Source organism: Tachypleus tridentatus, chromosome 2 (assembly GCF_004210375.1).
Source record: "Tachypleus tridentatus isolate NWPU-2018 chromosome 2, ASM421037v1, whole genome shotgun sequence".
In the NCBI taxonomy this organism is placed as follows: Eukaryota; Metazoa; Arthropoda; class Merostomata; order Xiphosura; family Limulidae; genus Tachypleus; species Tachypleus tridentatus.
Genome location: NC_134826.1, coordinates 96,199,746 through 96,214,215, shown reverse-complemented (window position 1 = coordinate 96,214,215; position 14,470 = coordinate 96,199,746). Strand labels below are relative to the sequence as shown.

The 14,470-nt window shown below is 30.2% G+C and overlaps 1 protein-coding gene across 3 annotated transcripts in view; it reads left to right on the top strand.

Moving 5' to 3' along the window:
- LOC143244624 (catenin alpha-like) overlaps nt 1–14,470 on the top strand; it is a 61,677-nt gene that overhangs the window by 21,086 nt on the left and 26,121 nt on the right. For all 3 annotated transcript variants that reach the window (XM_076489643.1, XM_076489642.1, XM_076489644.1), the window contains 7 exons: nt 977–1,180; nt 2,301–2,534; nt 7,418–7,510; nt 8,856–9,012; nt 10,842–11,042; nt 11,621–11,772; nt 12,427–12,514. In XM_076489643.1, the coding sequence (XP_076345758.1) occupies nt 977–1,180; nt 2,301–2,534; nt 7,418–7,510; nt 8,856–9,012; nt 10,842–11,042; nt 11,621–11,772; nt 12,427–12,514 (1,129 nt within the window). The remainder of the gene's footprint in view (nt 1–976; nt 1,181–2,300; nt 2,535–7,417; nt 7,511–8,855; nt 9,013–10,841; nt 11,043–11,620; nt 11,773–12,426; nt 12,515–14,470) is intronic.

Genomic DNA, 14,470 nt, shown 5'->3' with positions numbered 1-14,470 from the left:
CTTTCATGTTAAGTTGTACTCTTTCTCTTATTCATTGTAGAGTAGTCGAGTTTTGAGTGCATTTTACTTTTTAGTGTTTCATAAACAAAGAAAACTTGCAGATATAAAGTACGCAAAAGTAATACCTTGAAATGTCTAAAGTTATTGCAGTGTAAATATGCTTAGTGAGCAGATCTGATTAGAATACTACAAAGCAGCTTAGTGCAGTTTATATTCAAAAGAATATATAGTTATTAAAATCTAAGATTCTGATCAAGTAAAAAGTGGATCCCAAAGTTCCACTAAAAACATGTACTGTTATAGAATGTGTTATCTCTTATTGGTGCTGATCAGAAGAAGAAGAGCTAGATGTGTGTATCAATTCATATCAGTAAAAACATTCTCCTCGACAGAATGTTTTAGATTGCTGAACAGAGCTGTTTCAGTACAATTTGAAATAAGTCTTGTAAGATTACATTACATAAAATTACCTCAGAAGTTTCTCACAAGATATTTGATAGTTTATTTCCTTAGTATGTAACATCAACATTGTCCTGAATTTTTATAGTAAGTTTCATATCACAAGGTTAACTGTCTGGAAAGTATAGATGATTTAATTTCATTTTTTTTTACAATGATATCAATCATTTCTTTGAATTCCCAAAATTTATCATTTTATAGTTATATTTTTCTTTTTGTTTTTAGCATATTGGTTGCACACTGGAAAACTGAAGATTTATGCAGGATTGTATTAAAATCATGTGTTAGTTAGATAGTAGTGTTGTTTCAGTATTAACATGTTTTTCACTGAATCCTTGTTCCATCATCTAAATCATCTAATCTTAAGCTGTTTGCATTTAATGAGATGGATTAAATGTCAATTATGTGACATATACTAATTGTGACAAGGCTTGAATATTTTACAAATCTATTTCTGAAATAGGAATTTTAAAACAAAAGTTTCTTTCTCAAGTGTATTTATATTTATTTGATTCAGATAAAGGTTGATATGAACCCTGCATCATATGATGAGGTCAAGACACGCACTGATCTTGAAGAACAGCTAGAAAGTATCATTCGCAGTGCAGCCATGGTTGCAGACTACCCAAACACTCGGGATGAGCATCGTGAGAGAATAATTAATGAATGTAATGGTGTTCGCCAAGCCTTGCAAGAACTTTTATCTGAATACATGGCTAATGTCAGTATTTATTAATAACTAGAATCCTTTGTTTGATGTATGTTTTTAATTAGTTGATTTTAGATATCAGCTTAAACTTTCATAATTTTAGTGAAATAAAATGTTAACTAAATTACATTAATTCATATAATCAGTTTTTTACAAGTTACAAGAAGGAGAGACCATAAAGTTCATTATCTGATACAAACTGTTTTTTAAGAAATAAAAAAATTTGAATGATAATACCTATTTAACTTCCTTTTGATAGGGTTTGCATAAATATAGAAATTTGCTATATTAAGCTAATCATATTTTATCATAGTAACTATTGAAAGACATGTATACAAAGCTACATTTATGTAGTATTTTCAAATGTGATGGAAAATAGAGACCTAAAATTTTTTAAATTTGCAATACATACAACTATACTATAACATTTAGGGTTTCTTTTAGACTTAGTTTTTCAGTACTAGTTGCTTGTAGAAACAAATTAGTATTTTAGACCTTAATAGCACTTGTAAAAAAATCTACATTTATTCATTTCCCACGTGGTCATCCTTTATTTTTTAACAAGAATTTTTAGCTTTGTGTTGGAATTTTGTAAGTGAAATTTTTTTATGAATATTAACATTAAACTTCCAGATTTGTTTATCATTGCTCACTTGATCTGCCACTATTAAGTGGATTAAAACTTTCAATATCTTTTTCTCACTTATGTTCTTACAAACATGTTTAAGAATTTTAAGTACTTGAGTTCTGCCTTTATATATTACTCCTAAGTTTATTGTATTTCTTAAAATGAGTAATTCTTGTAGATTGTAACCATCTTCCAAGGTTGCCAAATATTTGTGATTCTTCCTTCATTTCCAGAATACTCAGATTATTCTTCCACTCTTTTTATTGTCATAATAGGAAAGAATTAATGAGCTTGTATAATAGATATAATGAAGTTTTTTTTCAATAAATTATTTTAACAAATGTATTGCAGAGTCATATTATTCTTCAGATTTAAAAATCATTTGGTTTAATCTTTTGTAGATACATATTTACTGAGATAAGGCCAATTATATAGTTTGGTTTTATCTGTAGTACTTTTCTAATTTGTTAATTAGTTTTAGTTTGTTATCTTGTTTCTTATCAGACTGGACGTGCCAAGCCCTCAGAATCTCTTCATTCAGCAGTAGAAGTAATAACTAGTAAAACTGGTGACCTCCGTCGACAACTGAGGAAAGCTGTGGGTGATAACGTATCAGATTTTTTCATGCAAACAGAACTTCCACTGTTAGCTTTGATTCAATCTGCCAAAGATGGAAATATGGAACAAATGAAAATCAGAGCTGAAATGTTTACTGCACATGCTGAAAAATTAATTGAGGTATAACTTTTACTTTCTTTGCGTGATATATATTTATATAAAATATATATAAATATGAAAACTTAAATTCACTGAAATAATGTGAGATTTAGAGGATTATAGGAAATCAAATTTATAAGAGGTTTACCTAAGGATTTTGAAAAGGGGTTATGGACTGGATTGGTGAGCAATTTACTTTTTTTTTCTTTGTCCTTGAATAAAGAGCAAGTCCTAGAAAATTGGACATTGACTAATGTTACGCTTATTCTCAAGTGAAGTAATAAAACTGTAGGAGTAAATGTAAATCTATTAGTCGTAAATGAGCAGTGATAAAAGTTTTAGCAAACCCAATAAAATATGCTTTACAATGTAAGTTAAAGTTTAAGATATTGTTGGATGTCACCACAGTTTCACTGAGAAAAATATTGCTTACATAATATTTTAGCATTCTTTAAGGAGGTTCCTGCTTACATAGATGAAGGTACAGATGTGGATGTGAGGAATCTGAATGTTCAGAAAGTATTTAACAATGTGACAAATAAAAGAATTGTTCAGAATTTATCTTTGGGTACTTGTAAATAATTTCTCCAATAACATGATGAGTGTTAGTAGGGAAATTCTGTACAAGTACCTATCTTTGCAGGTGTGAGGGATAGGTTGGTTCATTGGATAAAAGTCTGGCTAGATAGAAGATAATTGATTGTTCTTATAAATGGAGTTCAGCCAAACTGAATTCTTGTCATGAGTGGGATGCCTTAGAGCTTGGTACATGTTTGGACCTTTGCTATTTTTTAATTTATAACATTAATATAGAAAAATGAAGAGTCAGTAGATTGTTTAAATTTGCTGATGATATAAAAGCTTTTAATTATTATAAATGCAAGGTAATTAACATGAAGTATCACAATTTGAAATATCAGTGTAATTTTGATGAAAATGACTTTGTTTTCTTTAGCTTTAATTTCAAAAGCTTTAATTTTAATCATGAATTTTTAAAAGATGATGATCTATATTTGGCTCTGAATGTATAACATTGTTCACACATAGGACTTATTTGAGCTGTGGCATCTGTAGGCTTATTGACTGTCAAATCATTACAGTTATTTGTTTAATATTTAGTAAGCCTACTTCTCTAAAATGTACAATGTTCTACTGGACTACCTAATTTGTTATGGGCAGTACTTTATTATTCATAAGACAACTTGAACCTTTCAATCTCTCTCTCTGGATTTGCTTCTCAGATTTGTTCTTTTCTTTATCCCTTGCTTGTGTTCTTTATTATTATATTTATTTCTCACTTTACCACTCCCTATTCTTATGGTTTATCTTGTCTTTCCTTCCTGATTGTTGTTCTTTCTCCAGTAGCTCTTTTCTCACATTCATATGTCTTGTCTTCTCCCATTCTTATGCCTCATTTTATCCTGATATGTAAACTTGCTTTCTTTCCTATTCTAAATTCCATGTTTATGGTATCTATCTGGTTAGATCAGGGCTCAGGGCTAGTGCTAGGGCCAGTGACTGAACCAAGTGACTGTCCAGGGCACAACTGACTGGTCTGGTTGTGCAAAAAGCCCCTCACAGAAATTATTGATTGTATGAATACAATTTTTAAGGCATGCCCAAAAAAACGCCTGGGGGTACTCAGTAATACCCGCTAGTTTTATATAATTATTTAAGACCTGTTATTTCATACGTTGCATATATAAATATACCATTTTATCAAGAATGTAAATGAAATGATGTGAAAATGTTGAGAACCTGGAATGTGAAGTCAATGAAAGAAAGAAATTGAATAAAGAGGATGAAAACTATAGGAAATGTGTAGGGTGACAATTGTTTTTCTGCCTGAAGCACCATTTTGGTTAAGGCTGGTTCATTTGGGGCTCATGCCATTTACTGTTGTTTTCAGTTCCAGTTCCACATTTTTGCCTCTTCTAATCCTCTTCTCACTACCTGTGGTATTCCCTTCTCTAAGTCTGCCTGTAGGAATGTATTGTTTGTTTATCCCATTCCACTTATTTTACTTTATCCTTCCATACTTTGTTTCTTTACAGTCAAGACACATTAGATTATTTTCTTCTTTCCTGTATTCTTTTCTTCTTATGTGCCTCTTTTTTTTACTCCTGGCTCCATTTCTTTGCCCGAATGTCTTTTATGTTCTTTCTCTCCCTAGTGACTCGAATTACTGTCATTAAAATTTCTGTCCTCAGTATCTTTCCAGATTTTGATTCTTCTTTCTGTACCTTGCTCTGTGCTCCTATACCTCATCTAGATCTTTATTCTTCTCACATTCCCACTCCAGATTCAAAACCTCTTTTTCTTGTCTTTCCTCTACCAGTACTTTAATGTACCACTCTTTTTTATTGGTGACTATCACACATTTACAATTCTTTGGGTATCTATCTCTTCTCCTGCAGTTGTTCTCACTTTCTACTCACAGTCATGTTCCTTTTCACCACCTTGGTCTCTTTTCTCAATCCTCTTAACTTCTTTTCCCATTTCTTTTCCATCTGTATCCAACCAAATGTACGTTTTTTTTCACCTGGTTTTGCAAATAGTCATAATTAACCTGATGGATGCCTTTCTGCATATCTTTCTTAGCATATCCACTCTTTGTTTTCTTTACTACCTCCTTCTTTTTCCCTGCTCAACCCTTTAACTCAGAACGTGCCACTCTTAAATTCTTTGGCATTATGTGGCCTTTCACTTTATGTGGCTTTTTTTCAAACTTTTCTTTTTTATTAGTTCATTCTCATGTGTTTTGCCTTTGTTACCATGGCTATTCAGTCCTGAAATCTACATCTTTTCTCAATGTTTCGTACTTTTGAGTGTTTCTTTTTTTCATTGGTCTTAACTGAACACAGTTGTTCACAAAATATTTTTAGAATATCATATAATGTATGTATATTTAATTTAACTATCAATCTACTTCATATTACTGTTATGGTTTACAAATTGTTTCACACTGGTAGTCTAGTTAATATATTATTCACTCTCACATTATCACCCTTGTTATTTGTCTGATTTTGCACTCTCACAACAGTTTGCCTTTGACACCACATTATTTATCTCTTCCACAATATATGCAAATAGTTTTTCTACAGTATCACTAAAGATATGAGTGTGCTGATCATTCATACACATGTACTCTTATTGCCATATTAATATTTTTTCTCATTCTTACTCTATATAATATATGGAGAACAAAGGAACATTTGGTCCTTCAAGTCTGTTGTTGCATACTCACTATTGGTGGGTCAGTGGTTAATTTTCTAACTTACAAAAATCTATGTTTCCTTGTAGTAGACTGGGCACAAATAGCCAATTTTGATAACTTTCCACTTAAAGTTATCAGTTTTAACTAATTACACCATTTCATAACCTATATGTATTGCTTTATTCTTATTATGATCAAATGTATCTTACCAAACATTTGTCCAACTTAAAAAAATATCCAAGTATTCTGTAATACCTCGACATCCCAAGAGATTAATTTCATCAGCAAAGTTTACTAGCTTATTACAATTATGCTTCTACGTAACTAGGAAAAAATAAAGTAAAGACTGACACCTGAGGTACTTCATAAGTAACAAAAGTTCAGTTTGATTGAAATCCGTTAATAACAACTTTTTGCTTTATATTCAACCAATTGCAATTAACTAATCAAAACCTATCTTTCACCAGTGTGGCTTTTTGAGCTAATATTATCAGTAGTACTTTATCAAAATGTTTCAGAAAATTTGTTAGTATAATAAGTCCAAATAACTAGTAATATCCTCAAATGTTAACAGATAAATAAGTTAAGGTTTTCCTTAAGTAAATCTGTGTGGACATTCTCCTTTAATCACTATATGTACGTATATATATTTCACAGATTAATTTCATGAAGTTCCTTTTATCAAACTGTACAAATTCCTCTAAGAATGAGAGTAATATTAGCAACCCTTCAGTCTTCATGTGGACACCTGAGTACTAAATACAGGCATAATAATAATAGAGATAGGCATTCACATTTGACTTTTGAACATTTTAAAAGCAGTGGAAAAGAAAACCTTGTCTAGTCCTGATTCTTTAACTCATTTGGACATTTGTACATGTTGTAAGTTTTCACATTAAAAGCCAATTGTTTCTCATAGCACTTTTTCTGCAAGCTAAAATGTGAGATTTGATACAAAATACAAATAGCCCATTGTATAGCTTTGTGATTAAAACCAACCAAATCAAACAATAAACACTTTTTTGATCTCCTTTCTAACAAAACCTCAGAATTTCCTATCATTGTATAAAGATTAAAATGTTATATAGAAACTTAAAGTTCTTAAACTTATGGCATTTATCCCCAGTTTTCTCCTTTATGCCTTCAAAAAAAGTGTTTTATAATATCTGTTTTCCTTTTCCACTTTTTAGGAACATGTCTTGAACTAAAAGCAATTTATTACCCAAGTGTGTCCCATATTACATTTGAGCTCATTATCTCTATTCACTATGTTACAAATCATATTGCACAACTTAAGAATTGACTTTTTGAATATTAATTAGCAAGTAAAATTTAATTTATGTTAATGTAAAAAGATATGAGACTTAAATTAATAAATACCTACTCTTCCCCAGATGATTCCCCTATCTCAACAATTATGACCATGTCCTCTTTAGTGGTTTAATCTATTGATCCATCTACTTGCCTCTTTCACCACATAGTATAGAAAAACATCCTGAATTTCTTTAAAAAGTCTTTCCCTCACTGGTATGATTCCATACCCAGTTTCTTAACAGCAGTGTTAACACAACTGTCATTTAAGGTTTTACTACAAATATATTTTTTGCAATGTAATAGTTGTTATACATCTTCTTTTGTACTGATAAAGAAATATTTACTTCTATAATTACACATAAATTTGTTCCAGGTTGCTGCTATGGCATGTTCAATGTCTAAGAATGAAGAAGGTGTAAAAATGGTACAGTATGCATGTAAGCAGATAGACAATTTGTATCCTCAGGTATGTCAATAATATAATCTGAAATTTTATAAAAATAACATGTTTTCGCTCTTTGCGATTTCTTTTTCTGTTTACACTATAACTGTGAACAAAAATAAATATGATGAGTAACAGTTTTGATTTATTAAATTGTACTTTCTAACTATATTGCAGAATTAATTCAAGATTGAATTCATTAAAAGTAAAATAGGTTTTTAAACTTACCCACATATTTAAAATATTGTGTTACTATTAAACTGGGTAGTTACATTGCATTCTACTTTTCTGTTTATCTGCATTTTTATAGTATTAAGGTAAGTGAATTCTAATTTATGTCACCTGAAATATATCTATAACAGTAAATTTTAGAGGTCTCAAATTAATAAAACAAGAATTTAAATATGTATGATTAATAAACCTTAAGCTTTAAATCCAAGGATGCTATTCCAAAATGACAGTTTCTGAAAACTATACCAGTATATTTGTTATATAATATGTATTAAAAAGATTATTTTAAAAATATTATGCATAAAAATAACAGCTGGTAACTTTAAAAAAATAAATATATTTGAAAAAGTGATTTCATGAATACTAGGTAACCTCATACAAACCATGATTTAGGTGAAATCTCATTTATACCAGACTATGAGGAATAACATTATTAATATTTATTTATTTACAAACCATGATTTAGGTGAAATCTCATTTATACCAGACTATGAGGAATAACATGATTAATATTTATTAAAGCATATTTTTTTGCATAAAAAGAATGCTAGTATGTCTATTGTTAAACAAGGACAGTGAACAACCCAGTAGATAAAAAGCAATAAGACTTGGAAAACATTTAATTAATTGGGTCAAGCATAGTTTATTATAAATTTGATTCTTTTTATAAATATTTTTCTATGTAGGAATCTTCTATATCATTTATTGTATTTATAATTTTCCTATTTGGTTCAAAGGTGGCTTATGTGTATGCTAATATTCTTTGTGTTTCTTTTGCAATATCTATATGTTTTAAGATTAAGAAAGGCAACTAATATATATTTATCTGCATGGTCATTAGATCATTTGTCTCACTTTTAACACAGCATAAAATTAAGTAAGTTGTACATATAAGTTGATGTTTAATTAAATTCAGTCTTTGAGATTAAATTTGGTACCTAGTGTAAAATTTGTGTATTGGCTTTTTAATCCATATGTAAGTTTAATTTTTTGTTTCTGCAAATTGGTAGTTTCTTTGATACTGCTTGTGTAGTTGCACATCATATATTTTTGTAAATATCATTGCAGGAAGCATGAATTAGACAAATCTTTTTGTTGTGCTGTTCTGGAATTTCTAAAGAGAATTTTATTTCTTTAGGTTATCCAAGCTGCAAGGGTGTTAGTTGCCCGTCCTCAGTCCAAAGTTGCTCAGGAAAATATGGATGCCTTTAAAGAAGTATGGGAGAATCAGGTATTCATTTTAACAGAAGCAGTGGATGACATTACAACAATAGATGATTTTCTTGCAGTTACAGGTATGAAGGAGATAATAAGAAACATAAAACTGATTTTGTTAAAACCTATAATTTACAGTTTAATCTTAAAAAGTATGACTGTTTGCTTTCTATGTATATTGCAAAGTTAAATTTTACACTACATTTATTAGAACAATAAGAAAGAGTGTGTATTAGGTAAGTTCCTCAACTGAAAACAACTGCATTAAATTAAGACATGACACTGTAAATGTACAACACTTACTGCCTGAGAGTTAAGGACAACAGCTGAAAATTATATTCACTGCATGTTGGAAAAATAAAATGCTGAAAAATGTAAACAATACTTAATTGAATTGAAAAATGAGAGCTATACGTATTTCCTGCCACCAGTTAGTAGCACAGTAGTAAGCCTGCAATGTTATGACACTGTAAACCAGATTTTGGAACATTTGGTGATAACAGGGTAGTGTAGATTTGTGCTTAACTACAAACAAAGATTCCCTGCTGCATAAAATAAAATGTAGAACTACAAGTAACTATATAACTGCATATAGCCTAGAAGTAAAAGAAGTTCAGAGTATACTTCAGAGTTGTAAGCTAAAATCAATGACTTGACCAAGTATGAAATGTAAACTAGATGTTACGAACGTTAAATGTATAAGATCTAGACACTAGAAGTAAAAATTAACAATAAAATGTTAAAATGAAAATAAGATGTCACAATACGTATGACAGATATACACAATAAATATTCATCTGTCGTTTTTAATGGTATCTAGATGGACATTTTAAAATTATTCCTTATAGCAACTATATTCACATCAGCCCAAGTATATTCATACAATATTTACTACTATGTATTAAGACTACAAACTGTAAGTATGTGGGGTACTTCCACTCAATTTCATTAAAGCCTTATTCTTTCAATAGAAATAACTATTACACAGCCTTTTTCAATGAAAAATAATACAAATTGCATGAGAAACGTACAGAAATAACAATATTAGTTATACACTAATTTCATGACAAAAATACTATGAAATGAACTGCATGAGAATATCAGACAAAATAAAAGTAGAACTGCTTGATATCGACAAGAAGAAACAAACATCATCTGCATGAGTGAGGTGTAGAGTTGAAATACAAAGAAACTGGAATTTTATGTGTATAGTATAGTAATAATACTGACTGCTGAAATGTGTACATTGTATATAATAGTACTACTTTCAGGACAGAGGTAGGCTAGAACTTGAAGACTACATTACTTTCATAATATTTTTTTTAAAAAATTGATTGAAAAATTGTAAAGAACAAACCAGGAGTCAGGTCTTTTCGTATCAGTTTTGAAAGTTATTATAAGTGAACTAGCATTCATGATATATGAAGATATATGTGCTCAATACTTTCAGCTGTTGGTGCATTGTAAAAGTGACAGCCAATTTCATGAGTACTTGAGAGCCAGGAAAAGCTCTTATGACAAGTAGTTGGAATTGATTCACTATTTTCCGTCTGGTTCAACTTCCAATTAAGGCATGGGCTTACTGGGCTGAAGCCTAGGGCCTCAAGCTATGACTATAAATGTACTGCATGTAGAGGTTCTGTCTCGAGGGGGTCTCTATAAGTTGAAAAGTCTAGGGTCAATAAAACCCTTAATATGACTTTCATCTGGTTAGTAGTTCAAAATTAGGAGAGATTATATCTGAACTAATTTAACTAAGGATTTCAGACCTGCTTGTTTAGGTTTTAATTTTATGAGTAATTGATGAATGTTTTAGGTAACTTGCACATATTTATTTTAGAAAATAAGATACTAACTGTTTTGAAAATAATCTAATGTGTGTACGAATCTCCCATTGTCTTAAATATAGAAGATCACTTAATAGAAGATATGAAGAAATGTGTGGCAGCTATTCAAGACAATGACCAAGAATTACTTGATTATCTTGCTGCACAGGTTCAAAGTCGAGCTCTTCGTGTTTGTAATGTTGTTACAGCTGAGATGGATAAATATGATGATGAAAGATACAAGCAACATGTTTTACAGTCCGTCCATTGGTTGAAAGAAAATGGTGAGTACAGTTAAATCCAACAAGCTTCATCAAACAGAAATTTAATTACAATCCAAAAGAGATTTTTTGATGATAGAACTTCAGTATAAATACTATACTATAGTGCATCAATGTGTGGATGTCCAATGTGCATTTACATTGTATGTGTGAATTTATTTGTTACCAAACTCCTCCCACAGTTTTGGAGCTAGCAGTACCAAACTTGACAGTTAGATTTGGGGAGACCCAGGTAATGTTTGTCTGTTTATAAATGAGAGACCTTCCTTTTCAGGGGGACTAAAATGCATTGAGAAGGTCATTCAGGCATGAAAGTCCGTACAATACAATAGGATTTTTCTACCTAACAGGAAGCAGGAGTGTTATATGCTAGTTTCAGTGGTTATCACAATTAATTGTATTGAAGTATAAATATACAAAAGACTAGTTTTATTTTTGTTTTTCTACATACTAAACACGTTTATCAGTTGTATTCCTCATGTATTACATTAGTGTTTTATGGGAATTATAATTTCTTATTTGTATAGCTAATTTTCAATATATATTAATTTTTCTTCTTCTTTGGTTTTTACATTTTTTAGTTGTAAATAACTTTAAATCCCAAGTTGAGGTAACATTGAAAGCTCTATCCAGTGACTCTCCAGAAGATTTAAATGAGAATGGATTCATAGAAGCCTCTCGAGTGTTATACGACAGTATTCAGGAAATCAGGAAGAACATACTGACAAAAAGAGTAATTGTTTTGGAATTTTTACACTTTAAAATAATTTTATAGGTAAAGGTAAAAATAAAAAAGCATATGATTTATACTCTATCTAGAAATGACGAAAACGTCTGCTTTGTGAAGTACTACTTTTCCTTTTTGTATTTTCTAATATCAATTTTTTTACACTTCTGTCCTAAAAAGTTAGATTACCTCTTTCATTTTTCAGGTATTGTATTTAAAACTAAATAAAACTTCATTAATCAAATGAATTGTAAACTGAATGACCATGTAATTTTCACAAATATTACACACCATTTTCACACATGTAATTTAATTTGAAATCTTTTATCCTATCATTAAATATTTATGATACATATTTTTATTTGTTTTACAGTAATTTAAACCAGCTACATTAGAAAAGAAGTATTAGCCCTTTACACTTAGTTAATGCTATACATATTTAGAAACATCTGAAACATCAATATTTTTTGAAGTTGTATCTGATCATTAAAATTAGTATATATATATATATATATGTATTTCCAAAACAAACAGAAAACGTTTTTCTAAGATATATGTGTTTAGGTTTAGCAGAGCAGGTGAGAAAACTTTAGCAAAAAAGTAATAACATTCATTGGAATTTTAAGCTATGTTCTCATGATCATTTTGTTCTTTTTGTAGACAGCAGAAGAAATTGACCCAGAGGAAGTGGACCTCAGCTCCTCTTGTGGGTCAGAAAACATTTCGCATACACTTATGGACTATGAAAGTAAGAGTTACATAAAAACGGTATCAGTGTAATGTGTTAGTATGTTTGTGGGGATAAAGGTTTGTTATCACCCTTGTTCTGTTATTATGTTTCAGTGTTTGCTTTTGACAAATAATTTTTAAATTCATATAGAAAGATTACATTGGAAATTTATATATAGGAAGAAACTATGATCCACAATTTTGTATTTTGTGTTTTACATAAATATGCATTCAAATTGAAAACCTTACGTGTTTTACATACAGTGTAGTTTGTTTTTTGTAGTTGCTATTGCTTAATCCTCGAAACTCCAGATATACATTTTTCTAGTAGATAGTTATATTAGGGGCATAGTAGATAGTAATGCTAGCCAGGCCATGGCTTGACAACTTTCTTATGGTATGTATAACTACAATGTATTTAATAAAATTTACTTCTTTTAATTTGATACATTACATTGCATGTATGCAGTGTTTGTAATTAAAATGGCTCAAGATTAAATTTCATAGCACTGGATTTTTGAAAAAAATGTTTGGGGGTTCATGTAATTTATCTTACTGACAGTATTATTTAAATCATATTTCACAAAGTTCAGTTTTTATATGTAACTAAACACTTTTTTGTGTAAGATTTAGTCCTCCAGGAACTAAGGAATAGAGAACTTTACGTAATTAATTACCGTATTTCCCAATGTCAAAGACACGCCTCTATTTTGATGAAAGAGATAAGCATAAGGTTGCAGCATGTCACCCAATCTTACCAATATGTTTCGTGGATTGTTTAACGACTTACGGAAAATAAATCTTCTTGCCCACTTCTCGTTTTTGTGAGGTATATGCTTATCATATCTACCTTTTAAAGTGTATACCTTATATTAGCAATGGAATATTTGTATTATTACCAGTAATAACGTCATTCTAAGCCTATTCTAGAAGTGCCTTTTCTATTATGTAGAAGCCATAATATGGGCTGTGTCAAAAAAATTGATACAGCTAAACCGTTATGGAGAGCTCCTACCGAGAATGAGTTTGTATTTGAAATCGTTACACAGCAACTGAACAGAATGGTCTGAACAGAACCAAAACAAACTTACAATATTTTGCAAATGGTTGCCATTATCGGGTAGCATTTACACAATTTTACTTTTCATATGTTCTTATAATGTTGTCTTAATATCAAGATCGTTTGAGAAGAGTAAAAATGTCATTATTTGATTGAAAACAGGCAAATTAGACCATCGCCTGATTTACCTTGTCCTACTGCAGAAGTTCCAATGAATTTTGTGATCATTTATGATTTTGTTATTTAATGCCAAGTAACTTCTACATTTCATTTTAAGTCATGCACAGGGGCTTAGATTACTGTCAAATATCGAAACGCTTCCTCTAGGCCTAGGTTTAGACCTATGAGCAGCATTACCATTGGCCTGGAAGATGCAGTGTAGGTTTTTGAGACTTATTTGTGGAAAAAAATGGCATGTTTGATGCCGGGAAATATGGTAGTTCTTGTTTCCAAATATCGTTAGAACTTTACAGAATATTATTTTCATGCTGAAGTTTGTGAGGTGCTGAAAGAAATGCACTTATTTCTGCTTTATAAACTTGATTACCTTAGACTTTGATTAGCACAGATTTCGTTTTTCATTATTTTCTTTCGTAATCATGGTAGCTGTTCTAAACTCTACAGATTATGAATGATCATATGATACATTGTAGTGTTTTCATACTTTATTAATTGGGTAATATTTGCTTTAAATAATTTAAACACTTACAAGAATTCATCTGTTTGTTAAGTAATTTAGTATTTCCTTAAAATTTCTAAATGTTCATTATATTTTTTTAAGGAATTTCCTACCAACTTTAATTTGCCTTCACACATATTCACATACTGACTGTGGAATTTCAGTTACTTTTCTATGACACTTTTAATTTGTGTGTACTACATAACATTATTTGTAAATACCTACATATCTCAGTT